This window comes from Scyliorhinus torazame, chromosome 22, assembly GCF_047496885.1.
Source record: "Scyliorhinus torazame isolate Kashiwa2021f chromosome 22, sScyTor2.1, whole genome shotgun sequence".
In the NCBI taxonomy this organism is placed as follows: domain Eukaryota; kingdom Metazoa; phylum Chordata; class Chondrichthyes; order Carcharhiniformes; family Scyliorhinidae; genus Scyliorhinus; species Scyliorhinus torazame.
Window position 1 is genome coordinate 2715878 of NC_092728.1, and position 17663 is coordinate 2733540.

Consider the following 17663-nt stretch of genomic DNA (forward strand, 5'->3'; position numbering starts at 1 on the left):
CCCCACCCACCAACCACCCCCACCCCCCACCAACGCCCCACCCCTCCCACTCCCCACCCCCACAACCCTCTCCCACACCCACCCCCCACCCCCCTCACCCTCCCCACCCCCTCATCCCCAGCCCGCCCCACCACTCCCCGCCCCCCACCCCCCACCTTCCACTCCCCACCACCCACCTGCCCACCCCCCCCTCTCCACCCACCTCTCCCACCCCCCACCTCCCCACCCCCTCCCAACACCCCACCCCCACACCTCCCCACCCCCAATCCCTCCCAAACACCCACTCCCCCCACTCCCCACACCCCCTCCCACTCCCCCACCCCCCCACACCCACCTCCCCCACTCCCCACTCCCCACCCACTCCCACTCCCACCTCCCCCCACCCCATCCCCCTGCCACCCCCCCACCTCCCCCCACCCCCCACCTCCCCACCCCTCCCCACCTCCCCCACCCCCACCACCTCCCCACCCCCCCATCCCCTCCCAAACACCCCTCCCACTCCCCCCACACCCCCCACCCCCACACCTCCCCACCCCCCATCCCCTCCGAAACCCCTCCCACTCCCCACTCCCCACCCACCTCCCCCACTCCCCCACCCCACACCTCCCACCCCCACCCCCTCATCCCTCCCACCCACTACCACCACCACAGCCCCCACCCACTCCCACCCCCACCTCTCTCCCCAACCCCATCCCCTGCCACCCCCCACCTCCCCCACTCCATCCCAAAACCCTCCACTCCCCACCCCCCCCACCCCCTCCCACTCCCCCACCCCCCTCCCACCTCCCATTCCCTCCCACCCCGCTCCTCACCCCTCCCAGCCCCTCCCCACCCCCCCATCCACTCCCAGGCCCCCACTACATCACCCACTCCCACCTCACCCCCCAAAACCCCAACCCCCGCCCCCCCCCCCCCAGCCCCCACCACCTGGGCAGCACGGCTAGCAATGTGGATAGCACAATTGCCTCACAGCTCCAGGGACCCAGGTTCGATTCCCCGCTGGGTCACTGGTCTGTGCGGAGTCTGCACGTTCTCCCGTGTCTGCGTGGGTTTCCTCCGGGTGCTCCGTTTCCTCCCACAGTCCAAAGATGTGCAGGTTAGTTGATTGGCGTGATAAATTGCCCTTAGTGTCCACATTGCCCTTAGTGTTGGGTGGGGTTACTGGGTTGTGGGGATAGGGTGGAGGTGTTGACTTTGGGTAGGGTGCTCTTTCCAAGAGCCGGTGCAGACTCAATGGGCCGAATGGCCTCCTTCTGGCACTGTAAATTCTATGATAATCTATGATAACTTCACACCCCCCACCCCCTCACACCCCAAATCCCCCTCCCAACTTCCCCCACACCCCCTCTCCCCCCCCCTCCCCAATCACACCACTCCTGCCCCTCCTTCCCATATGTCACAGGAGCAGAATTAGGCCATTCGGCCCATCGAGTCTGCTCTGCCATTCGATCATGGCTGATATTTTTCTCATCCCCATTCTCCTTGTCTTCTCCCCATAACCCCTGATCCCCTGATTGATCAAGAACCTGTCTATCTCTGTCTTAAAGACACTCAGTGATTTGGCCTCCACAGCCTTCTGCGGGCAAAGAGTTCCACAGATTCACCATCCTCTGGCTGAAGAAATTCCTCCTCATCTCTGTTTTAAACGATCGTCCCTTTAATCTGAGATTGTGTCCTCTGCTTCTAGTTTTTCCTACAAGTGGAAACATTCTTCTCCATGTCCTCTCTATCCAGGCCTCGCAGTAGCCTGTAAGTTTCAATAAGATCCCCCCCTCATCCTTCTAAACTCCAACGAGTACAGACCCAGAGTCCTCAGCCGTTCCTCATACGACAAGTTCTTCATTCCAGGGATCATTCTTGTGAACCTCCTCTGGACCCTTTCCAAGACCAGCACATCCTTCCTTAGATACGGGCCCAAAACTGCTCACAATACTCCAAATGGGGTCTGACCAGAGCCTTATACAGCCTCAGAAGTACATCCTTGGTCTTGTATTCCAGCCCTCTCGATGTGAATGCGAACATTGCATTTGCCTTCCTAACTGCCGACTGAACCTGCACGTTAAACTGAAGAGAATCGTGAACAAGGATTCCCAGTCCCTTTGTGCTTCTGATTTCCGAAGCATTTCCCCATTTAGAAAATAGTCTGTGCCTAAATCCCTCCTCCCAAAGTGCATAACCTCACACTTTTCCACATTGTATTCCAGCTGCCACTTCATTGCCCACTCTCCTAGCCTGTCCAAATCCTTCTGCAGCCCTTGCTTCCTCAATACTACCTGTCCTCTACAGATCTTTGTATCATCTGCAAACTTAGGCAACAGTGCCTTCAGTTCCTTCTTCCAGATCATATTGTTTTAAAAATATTTTTGTTCTTCCTTTTTCACATTTTCTCCCAACTTTACACCACCAACAATAAACAATAATCAGTAACAAATACATCAATCCCCATATCAGTAACAACAATCCATCCTCCCACCAAACCCCAGACACTAGCCCGCATGTTCACACAAACAAATGACAAAAAGGAATTAGGAATCACCATAGTCACCATTAACACCCCCCCCCCCCCAACCCTCCCACCCCCCCATCCCCCCCCAACTAATGTTCGATGTTATCCAGTTCTTGAAAGTGCATATTGAATAATGCCCATGAATTGTAGAACTCTCCATCCTTCCCCTCAGTTCAAACTTAACCTTCTCAGAGTCAATTCCAGCAGGTCCCCCCCGCCACGCCAGGGCACAGGGAGTCAATTCCAGCAGGTCCCCCCCGCCACGCCAGGGCACAGGGTGGAGAGGTTGCTCTCCAACCCATCAGGATCCGCCTTCGGGCGATCAATGAGGCCGACACCCCGAATATGGCCTCCCGAGGGCACGGGTCCAGTTTCACGTGCACCACTTTAGAGATTATCCTACAAACTCCTTCCAGTAATCCTCCAGCTTTGGACAGGACCAAAACACATGAACGTGATTAGCGGGGGGGGCCCCGCAACGTTCACACACATCTTCTACTCCAAACAATCGGCTCATCCTCGCCCTCGTGAGGTGCGCTCTATATACCACCTTCAGCTGTATCAGCCCCAACCTCGCGCACGAGGTGGAGGCATTCACTCTCCGAGCATCTCACACCAGAACCCCTCCTCCATATCATCTCCCAACTCTTCCTCCCACTTTGCTTTGATCCCTTCCAGTGGTGCCTTCTCCTCTTCCAAAATAGCTCCGTAAACCGCCGACACTACCCCCTTCTCCAGTCCCCCTGTCGTCAGCAATGTGGAGGCCAGCTCCACCGGGAAGCTCTGTATCCCCTTTCTGGCAAAATCTCGAACTTGCATGTACCTAAACATTTCCCCCTGCTCCAGCCCATACTTCGCTTCCAGCTCTCTCAATCAAAGAACAAAGAAATGTACAGCACAGGAACAGGCCCTTCGGCCCTCCAAGCCCGTGCCGACCATGCTGCCCGACTAAACTACAATCTTCTACACTTCCTGGGTCCGTATCCCTCTATTCCCATCCTATTCATATATTTGTCAAGATGCCCCTTAAATGTCACTATCGTCCCTGCTTCCACCACCTCCTGCAAACCAACCCCATAGAAACAGATCTTTTACTGTCTTAATCCCCTTCTCCTCCCATTCCCGAAAATTTCCATCCCACCTCCCCGGCTCAAATCTGTGGTTCCCCCGAATCGGCATTTCCCTTGACCCTGCCCCAACCCGAAGTGTTGGCGAAACTGCCGCCAAATTCTCAATGAAGCTATTATTACCGGACTCCCTGAGTATTTCCCTGGGGCTATCGGGAGCAGCGCTGTTGCTAGTGCTTTCAGCCCCGACCCCCTGCACAAACTCTCCATTCTGACCCACTGGGAATCAACCCCTCTGACCCAGCTCCGCACTTTCTCCACATTCGCCGCCCAGTAGTAGTACAACAGATTCGGGAGACCCAAACACCCTGCCTGCCTTCCCTCCCCTCTGTAGTAGCACCTTTCTCACTCTGGCCACCTTCCCTCCCCATATGAACGAGGTAATCCTTCCCGCAATCTCTCTGAAAAAAGCCTTGGCAGGAAAATCGGTAGGCATTGAAAAATAAACAGAAATCGCGGCAACACGTTCATTTTAACTGCCTGTACCCGACCCGTCAGTGACAGAGGGAGACCATCCCACCTTGCCAGATTGGCTTTCACTCTCCCCACCAAACTAGAAATGTTGTACCTGCGGAGCCCCCCCCCCCCGCCCACTCCCAGGCGACCTGCACTCCCAGGTACCTAAAGTGAGTCCCTGCCCTACGAAATGGCAGCCCCCCCACCCCTGCCCCCACCCCCGGCCGAGACACCACTCTTGTCTAGATTTAGTTTGTACCCCGAGAAAGACCCAAACACTCGAAGCAGCTCCAATATTCCCCCTATCGACACTCTCGGTTCCGACACGTATAGCAGCAAGTCATCGGCATATAAGGACACCCTATGCTCTATTCCCCCCCCCGCACTATCCCTTTCCATACCCCCAAACAAATGTGATGGCCAACGGCTCAATTGCGAGTGCAAACAGCAGGGGGGACATAGGACATCCCTGTCTCGTCCCACGGTGGAAAGGAAAGTAACTCGAGCTGATGGTGTTTGTGCGAACACTCACCCTCGGCTCCTTATACAGTAGCTTTACCCTTCAAACGCATTCTCGGGGTCCAATGCCACAACCACCTCTGTTTCCTTCCCCTCCGCCGGTACCATAACGACATTCAAAACCCTCCTAATGTTCGAAAAGAGCTGCCTCCCTTTCACGAACCCCGTCTGATCCTCACCTATCACCTTCGGGAGGCACTCCTCCAGCCTACCCGCCAGTACCTTCGCCAATATCTTTGCGTCCACGTTTAAAAGTGATATGGGCCTATACGACCCATACTCCGTCAGATCCTGATCTTTCTTAAGTAACAGGGAAATCGATGCCTGCCCCAAAGTTTGTGGCAACACCCCCTTCCCTATCGCCTCCTCAAACATCCCCACCATCAGGGGTGCCAACCTATCCTTGAATTTTTAATAATATTCCACCGGAAACCCACCCGGCCCTGCCACCTTCCCCGACTGCATCCTCCCAATCGCATCTTTTATCTCCTGCTCCACTATCGCTCCTAATGTAGCCCTGTCCCCCTCCCCAACCTCGGGTACTCCAACCCATCTAGAAATTCCTGCATCTCCCGGTCTCCCCCGGGTGGCTCTGACCTGTACAACCTCTCATAAAATTCCTCAAAGACCCTTGTTAATCAGATCCGGAACCACCACACCGCTGCCTCCCTCCGGAGCTGACCTGCTTATCTCCATGTTCGGAAACTGCAGCCCTTGCCCGCCTCAGTTGGCGCGCCGCCTTCCTGGTAGGTAGTCGGTCAAAGCTCGCCTGTAGTTCCTTCCTCTTTTCCAACTTCGCTGGGTACCTTCCTCCAGATCATTAATGTATATTGTGAAAAGTTGTGGTCCCAGCACCGACCCCTGAGGCACACCACTAGTCATCGGCTGCCATCCTGAAAAAGACCCCTTAATCCCCACTCTCTGCCTTCTGCCAGTCAGCCAATCCTCTATCCATGCCAGGATCTTACCCTGAACACCATGGGCTCTTAACTTATTTAACAGTCTCCTATACGGCACCTTATCAAAGGCCTTCTGGAAATCTAAATAAATCACGTCCACTGGTTCTCCTTTGTCTAACTTCCTTGTTACCTCCCCTGTCCCCCCTCCCTCTTTCCCCCCTCCCTCCCTCTCCCCCCCTCTGCCCCCTCCCTCTCCCCCCCTCCCCCCTCCTGCTGCCCCCCTCCCGCTGCCCCCCTCCCAGATCTCACCGCCTGGCTGAGGGGGTGTTGGTCAGGGTGGTCCGGGGGGGTGTGCCGGATGATCTCTTTCAGCAGCAGTGGGTACTTCACCAACCGGCTCCGAGGCAAGTCCAGGAAATTCCACAAATCGAGCTTGCGGCTGAAGGAGGATTCCTGACAGAGCCGCAGGAACTCATCCACCCGCTGGGTCTGCTTCTTGTAATCCAGCAAGGCCTTGGCAGCTACCAGGTTACAGCAATAAGTCTCATAGCCAGCGAGAGAGGGACACTGAGAGAGAGAGAGAGAGAGTGTGGGAGTGAGAGAGAGAGAGTGAGTGTGGGAGTGAGAGAGAGAGAGTGAGTGTGGGAGTGATAGAGAGGGAAACAGAGAGAGTGAGTGTGGGAGTGAGAGAGAGAGGGAAACAGAGAGAGAGAGTGAGTGTGGGAGTGAGAGAGAGGGAAACAGAGAGAGAGAGTGAGTGTGGTAGTGAGAGAGAGAGTGTGGGAGTGAGAGAGAGAGGGAACCAGAGAGAGAGAGTGAGTGTGGGAGTGAGAGAGAGAGAGAAACAGAGAGAGAGTGAGTGTGGGAGTGAGAGAGAGAGGGAAACAGAGAGAGAGAGTGAGTGTGGCAGTAAGAGAGAGAGAGAAACAGAGAGAGAGAGTGAGTGTGGAAGTGAGAGAGAGGGAACCAGAGAGAGAGAGTGAGCGTGGGAGTGAGAGAGAGAGTGAGTGTGGGAGTGAGAGAGAGAGAGTGAGTGTGGGAGTGAGAGAGAGAGAGTGAGTGTGGGAGTGAGAGAGAGAGAGAGTGAGGGAGTGAGAGAGAGGGAAACAGAGAGAGTGAGTGTGGGAGTGAGAGAGAAAGGGAAACAGAGAGAGAGAGTGAGTGTGGGAGTGAGAGAGAGGGAAACAGAGAGAGAGAGTGAGTGTGGGAGTGAGAGAGAGGGAAACAGAGAGAGAGTGAGTGTGGTAGTGAGAGAGAGAGGGAAACAGAGAGAGAGTGAGTGTGGGAGTGAGAGAGAGGGAAACTGAGAGAGTGAGTGTGGGAGTGAGAGAGAGAGAGAGAGTGTGGGAGTGAGAGAGAGGGAAACAGAGAGAGTGAGTGTGGGAGTGAGAGAGAGGGAAACAGAGAGTGAGTGTGGGAGTGAGAGAGAGGGAAACAGAGAGAGAGAGTGAGTGTGGGAGTGAGAGAGAGAGGGAAACAGAGAGAGAGTGAGTGTGGGAGTGAGAGAGAGAGGGAAACAGAGAGAGTGTGAGTGTTGGAGTGAGAGAGAGAGGGAAACAGAGAGAGAGTGAGTGTGTGAGTGAGAGAGAGGGGAAACAGAGAGAGAGTGAGTGGGAGTGAGAGAGAGAGGGAAACAGAGAGAGAGAGTGAGTGTGGGAGTGAGAGAGAGAGGGAAACAGAGAGAGAGAGTGAGTGTGGGAGTGAGAGAGAGAGGGAAACAGAGAGAGAGAGTGAGTGTGGGAGCGAGAGGGGGACACAGAGAGAGAGAGAGAGAGTGAGTGTGGGAGTGAGAGAGAGGGGGAAACAGAGAGAGAGTGAGTGTGGGAGCGAGAGGGGGACACAGAGAGAGAGAGAGAGAGTGAGTGTGGGAGAGAGAGAGAGAGGGAAACAGAGAGAGAGTGAGTGTGGGAGCGAGAGGGGGACACAGAGAGAGAGAGTGAGTGTGGGAGTGAGAGAGAGAGGGAAACAGAGAGAGAGTGAGTGTGGGAGTGAGAGAGTGAGTGTGGGAGTGAGAGAGAGAGGGAAACAGAGAGAGAGAGTCAGTGGGAGTGAGAGAGAGAGGGAAACAGAGAGAGAGAGTGAGTGTGGGAGTGAGAGAGAGAGGGAAACCGAGAGAGAGAGTGAGTGTGGGAGTGAGAGAGAGGGAAACAGAGAGAGAGAGTGAGTGTGGGAGTGAGAGAGAGAGGGAAACAGAGAGAGAGAGAGTGAGTGAGGGAGTGAGAGAGAGAGAGAAAGGGAAACAAAGAGAGAGTGTGGGAGTGAGAGAGCGAGGGAAACAGAGAGAGAGAGAGAGTGAGTGGGAGTGACAGAGAGAGAGAGAGAGAGAGAGTGAGTGGGAGTGAGAGAGAGGAAAACAGAGAGAGACAGAGTGTGAGAGTGGGAGCGAGAGAGAGAGGGAAACAGAGAGTGAGAGAGAGTGAGTGTGGGAATGAGAGAGAGGGAAACAGAGAGAGAGAGTGAGTGGGAGTGACAGAGAGAGAGAGAGAGAGAGAGTGTGAGAGTGTGGGAGCGAGAGAGAGAGGGAAACAGAGTGAGAGACAGTGAGTGTGGGAGTGAGAGAGAGGGAAACAGAGAGAGAGTAAGTGGGAGTGACAGAGAGAGAGTGAGTGGGAGAGAGAGAGGAAAACAGAGAGAGTGTGAGTGTGGGAGCGAGAGAGAAACAGAGAGAGAGAGAGAGAGTAAGTGAGGGAGTGAGGGAGTGAGAGAGAGAGAGAAGTGAGTGTGGGAGAGAGAGAGCAAGAGAGGGAAACAGAGAGAGAGAGACTGAGTGCGGGAGTGACAGAGAGAGAGAGTGAGTGTGGGAATGACAGAGAGAGAGAGTGAGTGTGGGAGTGACACAGAGAGAGTGAGTGCGGGAGTGACAGAGAGAGAGAGTGTGGGAGAGAGAGAGAGAGTGTGGGAGTGACAGAGAGAGAGAGAGAGTGAGTGCGGGAGTGACAGAGAGAGAGTGAGTGCGGGAGTGACAGAGAGAGAGAGAGTGTGGGAGTGACAGAGAGGAGAGTGAGTGCGGGAGTGACAGAGAGAGAGAGAGAGTGTGGGAGTGACAGAGAGAGAGTGAGTGTGGGAGTGACAGAGAGAGAGAGAGAGAGAGAGAGTGAGTGAAGGAATGACAGAGAGAGAGAGTGAGTGCGGGAGTGACAGAGAGAGAGTGAGTGTGGGAGTGACAGAGAGAGAGAGAGTGTGGGAGTGACAGAGAGAGAGAGAGAGAGTGCTGGAGTGACAGAGAGAGAGAGTGAGTGTGGGAGTGACAGAGAGAGAGAGAGTGAGTGTGGAAGTGACAGAGAGACAGAGAGTGAGTGCAGGAGTGACAGAGAGAGAGAGTGTGGGAGTGACAGAGAGAGAGTGAGTGTGGGAGTGACAGAGAGAGAGAGAGAGAGAGAGAGTGAGTGAAGGAGTGACAGAGAGAGAGTGAGTGCGGGAGTGACAGAGAGAGAGTGAGTGGGAGTGACAGAGAGAGAGAGTGTGGGAGTGACAGAGAGAGAGAGAGTGAGTGTGGGAGTGACAGAGAGAGAGAGAGTGAGTGTGGGAGTGACAGAGAGAGAGAGAGTAAGTGTGTGAGTAACTGAGAGAGAGAGAGTGAGTGTGGGAGTGACAGAGAGAGAGAGAGTGAGTGCGGGAGTGACAGTGTGGGAGTGACTTCGAGGGAGAGAGTGTGGGAGTGACAGAGGAGAGAGAGAGTGTGTGGGAGTGACAGAGGGAGAGAGAGAGTGTGGGAGTGACAGAGAGAGAGAGAGAGTGAGTGTGGGAGTGACAGAGAGAGAGAGAGAGAGTGAGTGCAGGAGTGACAGAGAGAGAGTGAGTGTGGGAGTGACAGAGAGAGAGAGAGAGAGAGTGAGTGTGGGAGTGACAGAGAGAGAGAGTGTGAGTGTGGGAGTGACTGAGAGGGAGAGAGAGAGTGTGGGAGTGACAGAGAGAGAGAGAGACAGTGAGTGTGGGAGTGACAGAGAGAGAGAGTGAGTGCGGGAGTGACAGAGAGAGAGAGTGAGTGTGGGAGTGACACAGAGAGAGAGTGAGTGTGGGAGTGACAGAGAGAGAGTGAGTGAAGGAGTGACTGAGAGAGAGAGAGTGAGTGCGGGAGTGACAGAGAGAGAGTGAGTGTGGGAGTGACAGAGAGAGAGTGGGAGTGACAGAGAGAGAGAGTGTGGGAGTGACAGAGAGAGAGAGAGAGAGAGTGCGGGAGTGACAGAGAGAGAGAGAGTGTGTGGGAGTGACAGAGAGAGAGAGTGAGTGTGGAAGTGACAGAGAGACAGAGAGTGAGTGCAGGAGTGACAGTGTGGGAGTGACAGAGAGGGAGAGAGTGAGTGTGGGAGTGACAGAGAGAGAGAGAGTGAGTGTGGGAGTGACAGAGAGAGTGAGTGTGGGAGTGACAGAGAGAGAGTGAGTGCGGGAGTGACAGTGCGGGAGTGACTGAGAGGGAGAGAGAGAGTGTGGGAGTGACAGAGAGAGAGAGAGAGAGAGACAGTGAGTGTGGGAGTGACAAAGAGAGAGAGTGTGAGTGTGGGAGTGACAGAGGGAGAGAGAGTGTGGGAGTGACAGAGAGAGAGAGAGAGTGAGTGTGGGAGTGACATAGAGTGAGTGCGGGAGTGACAGTGCAGGAGTGACTGAGAGGGAGAGAGAGTGTGGGAGTGACAGAGAGAGAGAGAGTGAGTGTGGGAGTGACAGAGAGAGAGAGAGAGTGAGTGTGGGAGTGACAGAGAGAGAGAGAGTGAGTGTGGGAGTGACAGAGAGAGAGAGTGTGGGAGTGACAGAGAGAGAGAGAGAGTGAGTGTGGGAGTGACAGAGAGAGAGAGAGTGAGTGTGGGAGTGACAGAGAGAGAGAGAGTAACTGTGTGAGTGACAGAGAGAGAGAGTGAGTGTGGGAGTGACAGAGAGAGAGTGTGAGTGCGGGAGTGACAGTGCGGGAGTGACTTCGAGGGAGAGAGTGTGGGAGTGACAGAGAGAGAGAGAGTGTGTGGGAGTGACAGAGGGAGAGAGAGAGTGTGGGAGTGACAGAGAGAGAGAGAGAGTGAGTGTGGGAGTGACAGAGAGAGAGAGAGAGAGAGTGCAGGAGTGACAGAGAGAGTGAGTGTGGGAGTGACAGAGAGAGAGAGAGAGAGAGTGAGTGTGGGAGTCACAGAGAGAGAGAGAGAGAGAGTGAGTGCGGGAGTGACAGAGAGAGAGAGTGAGTGCGGGAGTGACAGAGAGAGAAAGAGAGAGAGAGTGAGTGCGGGAGTGACAGAGAGAGAGTGAGTGCGGGAGTGACAGAGAGAGAGAGAGTGGGAGTGACAGAGAGAGAGAGTGAGTGCGGGAGTGACAGAGAGAGAGAGAGAGTGTGGGAGTGACAGAGAGAGAGTGAGTGTGGGAGTGACAGAGAGAGAGAGAGAGCGAGTGAGTGAAGGAATGACAGAGAGAGAGAGTGAGTGCGGGAGTGACAGAGAGAGAGTGAGTGTGGGAGTGACAGAGAGAGAGAGAGTGTGGGAGTGACAGAGAGAGAGAGAGAGAGTGCTGGAGTGACAAGAGAGAGAGTGAGTGTGGGAGTGACAGAGAGAGAGAGAGTGAGTGTGGGAGTGACAGAGAGAGAGAGTGTGAGTGCGGGAGTGACAGTGCGGGAGTGACTTCGAGGGAGAGAGTGTGGGAGTGACAGAGAGAGAGAGAGAGTGTGTGGGAGTGACAGAGGGAGAGAGAGAGTGTGGGAGTGACAGAGAGAGAGAGTGAGTGTGGGAGTGACAGAGAGAGAGAGAGAGAGTGAGTGCAGGAGTGACAGAGAGAGTGAGTGTGGGAGTGACAGAGAGAGAGAGAGTGAGTGCGGGAGTGACAGAGAGAGAGAGTGAGTGCGGGAGTGACAGAGAGAGAGAGAGAGTGAGTGTGGGAGTGACAGAGAGAGAGAGTGTGAGTGTGGGTGTGACAGAGGGAGAGAGAGTGTGGGAGTGACAGAGAGAGAGAGAGTGAGTGTGGGAGTGTCAGATAGAGTGAGTGCGGGAGTGACAGTGCAGGAGTGACTGAGAGGGAGAGAGAGAGTGTGGGAGTGACAGAGAGAGAGAGAGTGAGTGTGGGAGTGACAGAGAGCGAGAGAGAGAGTGAGTGGGAGTGACAGAGAGAGAGAGAGTGAGTGTGGGAGTGACAGAGAGAGAGAGTGAGTGCGGGAGTGACAGTGCGGGAGTGACTGAGAGGGAGAGAGAGAGTGTGGGAGTGACAGAGAGAGAGAGAGTGAGTGTGGGAGTGACAGAGAGAGAGAGAGAGGGAATGTGGGAGTGACAGTGCGGGAGTGACTGAGAGGGAGAGAGAGTGTGTGGGAGTGACAGAGAGAGAGAGTGAGTGTGGGAGTGACAGAGAGAGAGTGAGTGCGGGAGTGACAGTGCGGGAGTGACTGAGAGGGAGAGAGAGAGTGTGGGAGTGACAGAGAGAGAGAGAGAGAGAGACAGTGAGTGTGGGAGTGACAAAGAGAGAGAGTGTGAGTGTGGGAGTGACAGAGGGAGAGAGAGTGTGGGAGTGACAGAGAGAGAGAGAGAGTGAGTGTGGGAGTGACATAGAGTGAGTGCGGGAGTGACAGTGCAGGAGTGACTGAGAGGGAGAGAGAGTGTGGGAGTGACAGAGAGAGAGAGAGTGAGTGTGGGAGTGACAGAGAGAGAGAGAGAGTGAGTGTGGGAGTGACAGAGAGAGAGAGAGTGAGTGTGGGAGTGACAGAGAGAGAGAGTGTGGGAGTGACAGAGAGAGAGAGAGAGTGAGTGTGGGAGTGACAGAGAGAGAGAGAGTGAGTGTGGGAGTGACAGAGAGAGAGAGAGTAACTGTGTGAGTGACAGAGAGAGAGAGTGAGTGTGGGAGTGACAGAGAGAGAGTGTGAGTGCGGGAGTGACAGTGCGGGAGTGACTTCGAGGGAGAGAGTGTGGGAGTGACAGAGAGAGAGAGAGTGTGTGGGAGTGACAGAGGGAGAGAGAGAGTGTGGGAGTGACAGAGAGAGAGAGAGAGTGAGTGTGGGAGTGACAGAGAGAGAGAGAGAGAGAGTGCAGGAGTGACAGAGAGAGTGAGTGTGGGAGTGACAGAGAGAGAGAGAGAGAGAGTGAGTGTGGGAGTCACAGAGAGAGAGAGAGAGAGAGTGAGTGCGGGAGTGACAGAGAGAGAGAGTGAGTGCGGGAGTGACAGAGAGAGAAAGAGAGAGAGAGTGAGTGCGGGAGTGACAGAGAGAGAGTGAGTGCGGGAGTGACAGAGAGAGAGAGAGTGGGAGTGACAGAGAGAGAGAGTGAGTGCGGGAGTGACAGAGAGAGAGAGAGAGTGTGGGAGTGACAGAGAGAGAGTGAGTGTGGGAGTGACAGAGAGAGAGAGAGAGCGAGTGAGTGAAGGAATGACAGAGAGAGAGAGTGAGTGCGGGAGTGACAGAGAGAGAGTGAGTGTGGGAGTGACAGAGAGAGAGAGAGTGTGGGAGTGACAGAGAGAGAGAGAGAGAGTGCTGGAGTGACAAGAGAGAGAGTGAGTGTGGGAGTGACAGAGAGAGAGAGAGTGAGTGTGGGAGTGACAGAGAGAGAGAGTGTGAGTGCGGGAGTGACAGTGCGGGAGTGACTTCGAGGGAGAGAGTGTGGGAGTGACAGAGAGAGAGAGAGAGTGTGTGGGAGTGACAGAGGGAGAGAGAGAGTGTGGGAGTGACAGAGAGAGAGAGTGAGTGTGGGAGTGACAGAGAGAGAGAGAGAGAGTGAGTGCAGGAGTGACAGAGAGAGTGAGTGTGGGAGTGACAGAGAGAGAGAGAGTGAGTGCGGGAGTGACAGAGAGAGAGAGTGAGTGCGGGAGTGACAGAGAGAGAGAGAGAGTGAGTGTGGGAGTGACAGAGAGAGAGAGTGTGAGTGTGGGTGTGACAGAGGGAGAGAGAGTGTGGGAGTGACAGAGAGAGAGAGAGTGAGTGTGGGAGTGTCAGATAGAGTGAGTGCGGGAGTGACAGTGCAGGAGTGACTGAGAGGGAGAGAGAGAGTGTGGGAGTGACAGAGAGAGAGAGAGTGAGTGTGGGAGTGACAGAGAGCGAGAGAGAGAGTGAGTGGGAGTGACAGAGAGAGAGAGAGTGAGTGTGGGAGTGACAGAGAGAGAGAGTGAGTGCGGGAGTGACAGTGCGGGAGTGACTGAGAGGGAGAGAGAGAGTGTGGGAGTGACAGAGAGAGAGAGAGTGAGTGTGGGAGTGACAGAGAGAGAGAGAGAGGGAATGTGGGAGTGACAGTGCGGGAGTGACTGAGAGGGAGAGAGAGTGTGTGGGAGTGACAGAGAGAGAGAGTGAGTGTGGGAGTGACAGAGAGAGCGAGTGAATGTGGGAGTGACAGTGCGGGAGTGACTGAGAGGGAGAGAGTGAGTGTGGGAGTGACAGAGAGAGAGAGAGAGAGAGTGAGTGTGGGAGTGACAGAGAGAGAGAGAGAGAGAGAGAGTGAGTGTGGGAGTGACAGAGAGAGAGAGAGAGTGAGTGTGGGAGTGACAGAGAGAGAGAGAGTGAGTGCGGGAGTGACAGTGCGGGAGTGACTGAGAGGGAGAGAGTGAGTGAAGGAGTGAGAGAGAGAGAGAGAGTGAGTGCGGGAGTGACAGAGAGAGAGAGTGGGTGCGGGAGTGACAGTGCGGAAGTGACTGAGAGGGAGAGAGAGAGTGTGGGAGTGACAGAGAGAGAGAGAGAGTGAGTGAGGGAGTGACAGAGAGAGAGTGAGTGCGGGAGTGACAGAGAGAGAGAGTGAGTGCGGGAGTGTCAGTGCGGGAGTGACTGAGAGGGAGAGAGAGAGTGTGGGAGTGACAGAGAGAGAGAGAGAGTGAGTGAGGGAGTGACAGAGAGAGAGTGAGTGCGGGAGTGACAGAGAGAGAGAGTGAGTGCGGGAGTGTCAGTGCGGGAGTGACTGAGAGGGAGAGAGAGAGTGTGGGAGTGACAGAGAGAGAGAGAGAGTGAGTGAGGGAGTGACAGAGAGAGAGTGAGTGCAGGAGTGACAGTGCGGGAGAGAGTGAGTGTGGGAGTGACAGAGAGAGAGAAAGAGAGAGTGAGTGTGGGAGTGAGAGAGAGAGAGAGAGGGAGGGAGTGACAGAGAGAGAGAGTGAGTGTGGGAGTGACAGAGAGAGAGAGAGAGAGAGTGTGGGAGTGACAGAGAGAGAGAGAGAGTGACTGCGGGAGTGACAGTGCGGGGAGTGACTGAGAGGGTGAGAGTGAGTGTGGGAGTGACAGAGAGAGAGAGAGTGAATGTGGGAGTGACAGAGAGAGAGAGAGTGAATGTGGGAGTGACAGAGAGAGAGAGAGAGAGAGTGAGTGCGGGAGTGACAGAGAGAGAGAGAGAGTGAGTGTGGGAGTGACAGAGAGAGAGAGAGAGAGTGAGTGCAGGAGTGACAGAGAGAGTGAGTGTGGGAGTGACAGAGAGAGAGAGAGAGAGAGTGAGTGCGGGAGTGACAGAGAGAGAGAGTGAGTGCGGGAGTGACAGAGAGAGAAAGAGAGAGAGAGTGAGTGCGGGAGTGACAGAGAGAGAGTGAGTGCGGGAGTGACAGAGAGAGAGAGAGTGTGGGAGTGACAGAGAGAGAGAGTGAGTGCGGGAGTGACAGAGAGAGAGAGAGAGAGTGTGGGAGTGAGAGAGAGAGTGAGTGTGGGAGTGACAGAGAGAGAGAGAGAGAGAGTGAGTGAAGGAATGACAGAGAGAGAGAGTGAGTGCGGGAGTGACAGAGAGAGAGTGAGTGTGGGAGTGACAGAGAGAGAGAGTGTGGGAGTGACAGAGAGAGAGAGAGAGAGTGCTGGAGTGACAGAGAGAGAGAGTGAGTGTGGGAGTGACAGAGAGAGAGAGAGTGAGTGTGGGAGTGACAGAGAGAGAGAGTGTGAGTGCGGGAGTGACAGTGCGGGAGTGACTTCGAGTGAGAGAGTGTGGGAGTGACAGAGAGAGAGAGAGAGTGTGTGGGAGTGACAGAGGGAGAGAGAGAGTGTGGGAGTGACAGAGAGAGAGAGAGTGAGTGTGGGAGTGACAGAGTGAGAGAGAGAGAGAGAGTGAGTGCAGGAGTGACAGAGAGAGTGAGTGTGGGAGTGACAGAGAGAGAGAGAGAGAGTGAGTGCGGGAGTGACAGAGAGAGAGAGTGAGTGCGGGAGTGACAGAGAGAGAAAGAGAGAGAGAGAGTGAGTGTGGGAGTGACAGAGAGAGAGAGTGTGAGTGTGGGTGTGACAGAGGGAGAGAGAGTGTGGGAGTGACAGAGAGAGAGAGAGTGAGTGTGGGAGTGTAGATAGAGTGAGTGCGGGAGTGACAGTGCAGGAGTGACTGAGAGGGAGAGAGAGAGTGTGGGAGTGACAGAGAGAGAGAGAGTGAGTGTGGGAGTGACAGAGAGAGAGAGAGAGGGAATGTGGGAGTGACAGTGCGGGAGTGACTGAGAGGGAGAGAGAGTGTGTGGGAGTGACAGAGAGAGAGAGAGAGTGAGTGTGGGAGTGACAGAGAGAGCGAGTGAATGTGGGAGTGACAGTGCGGGAGTGACTGAGAGGGAGAGAGTGAGTGTGGGAGTGACAGAGAGAGAGAGAGAGAGAGTGAGTGTGGGAGTGACAGAGAGAGAGAGAGAGAGAGAGAGAGAGTGAGTGTGGGAGTGACAGAGAGAGAGAGAGAGTGAGTGTGGGAGTGACAGAGAGAGAGAGAGTGAGTGCGGGAGTGACAGTGCGGGAGTGACTGAGAGGGAGAGAGTGAGTGAAGGAGTGAGAGAGAGAGAGAGAGTGAGTGTGGGAGTGACAGAGAGAGAGAGAGTGAGTGCGGGAGTGACAGTGCGGGAGTGACTGAGAGGGAGAGAGTGAGTGAAGGAGTGAGAGAGAGAGAGAGAGTGAGTGCGGGAGTGACAGAGAGAGTGAGTGAGTGCGGGAGTGACCGTGCGGGAGTGACTGAGAGGGAGAGAGAGAGTGTGGGAGTGACAGAGAGAGAGAGAGAGTGAGTGAGGGAGTGACAGAGAGAGAGTGAGTGCGGGAGTGACAGAGAGAGAGAGTGAGTGCGGGAGTGTCAGTGCGGGAGTGACTGAGAGGGAGAGAGAGAGTGTGGGAGTGACAGAGAGAGAGAGAGAGTGAGTGAGGGAGTGACAGAGAGAGAGTGAGTGCAGGAGTGACAGTGCGGGAGAGAGTGAGTGTGGGAGTGACAGAGAGAGAGAAAGAGAGAGTGAGTGTGGGAGTGACAGAGAGAGAGAGAGGGAGGGAGTGACAGAGAGAGAGAGTGAGTGTGGGAGTGACAGAGAGAGAGAGAGAGAGAGTGTGGGAGTGACAGAGAGAGAGAGAGAGTGACTGCGGGAGTGACAGTGCGGGAGTGACTGAGAGGGTGAGAGTGAGTGTGGGAGTGACAGAGAGAGAGAGAGTGAATGTGGGAGTGACAGAGAGAGAGAGAGTGAATGTGGGAGTGACAGAGAGAGAGAGAGAGAGAGAGTGAGTGCGGGAGTGACAGAGAGAGAGAGAGAGTGAGTGTGGGAGTGACAGAGAGAGAGAGAGAGAGTGAGTGCAGGAGTGACAGAGAGAGTGAGTGTGGGAGTGACAGAGAGAGAGAGAGAGAGAGTGAGTGCGGGAGTGACAGAGAGAGAGAGTGAGTGCGGGAGTGACAGAGAGAGAAAGAGAGAGAGAGTGAGTGCGGGAGTGACAGAGAGAGAGTGAGTGCGGGAGTGACAGAGAGAGAGAGAGTGTGGGAGTGACAGAGAGAGAGAGTGAGTGCGGGAGTGACAGAGAGAGAGAGAGAGTGTGGGAGTGACAGAGAGAGAGTGAGTGTGGGAGTGACAGAGAGAGAGAGAGAGAGAGTGAGTGAAGGAATGACAGAGAGAGAGAGTGAGTGCGGGAGTGACAGAGAGAGAGTGAGTGTGGGAGTGACAGAGAGAGAGAGTGTGGGAGTGACAGAGAGAGAGAGAGAGAGTGCTGGAGTGACAGAGAGAGAGAGTGAGTGTGGGAGTGACAGAGAGAGAGAGAGTGAGTGTGGGAGTGACAGAGAGAGAGAGTGTGAGTGCGGGAGTGACAGTGCGGGAGTGACTTCGAGGGAGAGAGTGTGGGAGTGACAGAGAGAGAGAGAGAGTGTGTGGGAGTGACAGAGGGAGAGAGAGAGTGTGGGAGTGACAGAGAGAGAGAGAGAGTGAGTGGGAGTGACAGAGAGAGAGAGAGAGAGTGAGTGCAGGAGTGACAGAGAGAGTGAGTGTGGGAGTGACAGAGAGAGAGAGAGAGAGTGAGTGCGGGAGTGACAGAGAGAGAGAGTG

At 54.9% G+C, this 17663-nt stretch overlaps 1 protein-coding gene across 1 annotated transcript in view; it reads right to left on the reverse strand.

Moving 5' to 3' along the window:
* The window catches only part of LOC140399406 (rho guanine nucleotide exchange factor 3-like), a 930630-nt gene that overhangs the window by 320 nt on the left and 912647 nt on the right, over nucleotides 1-17663 (reverse strand). The window contains exon 9 of the mRNA XM_072488985.1: nucleotides 5817-6074. Within this exon, the coding sequence (XP_072345086.1) occupies nucleotides 5817-6074 (258 nt within the window). The remainder of the gene's footprint in view (nucleotides 1-5816; nucleotides 6075-17663) is intronic.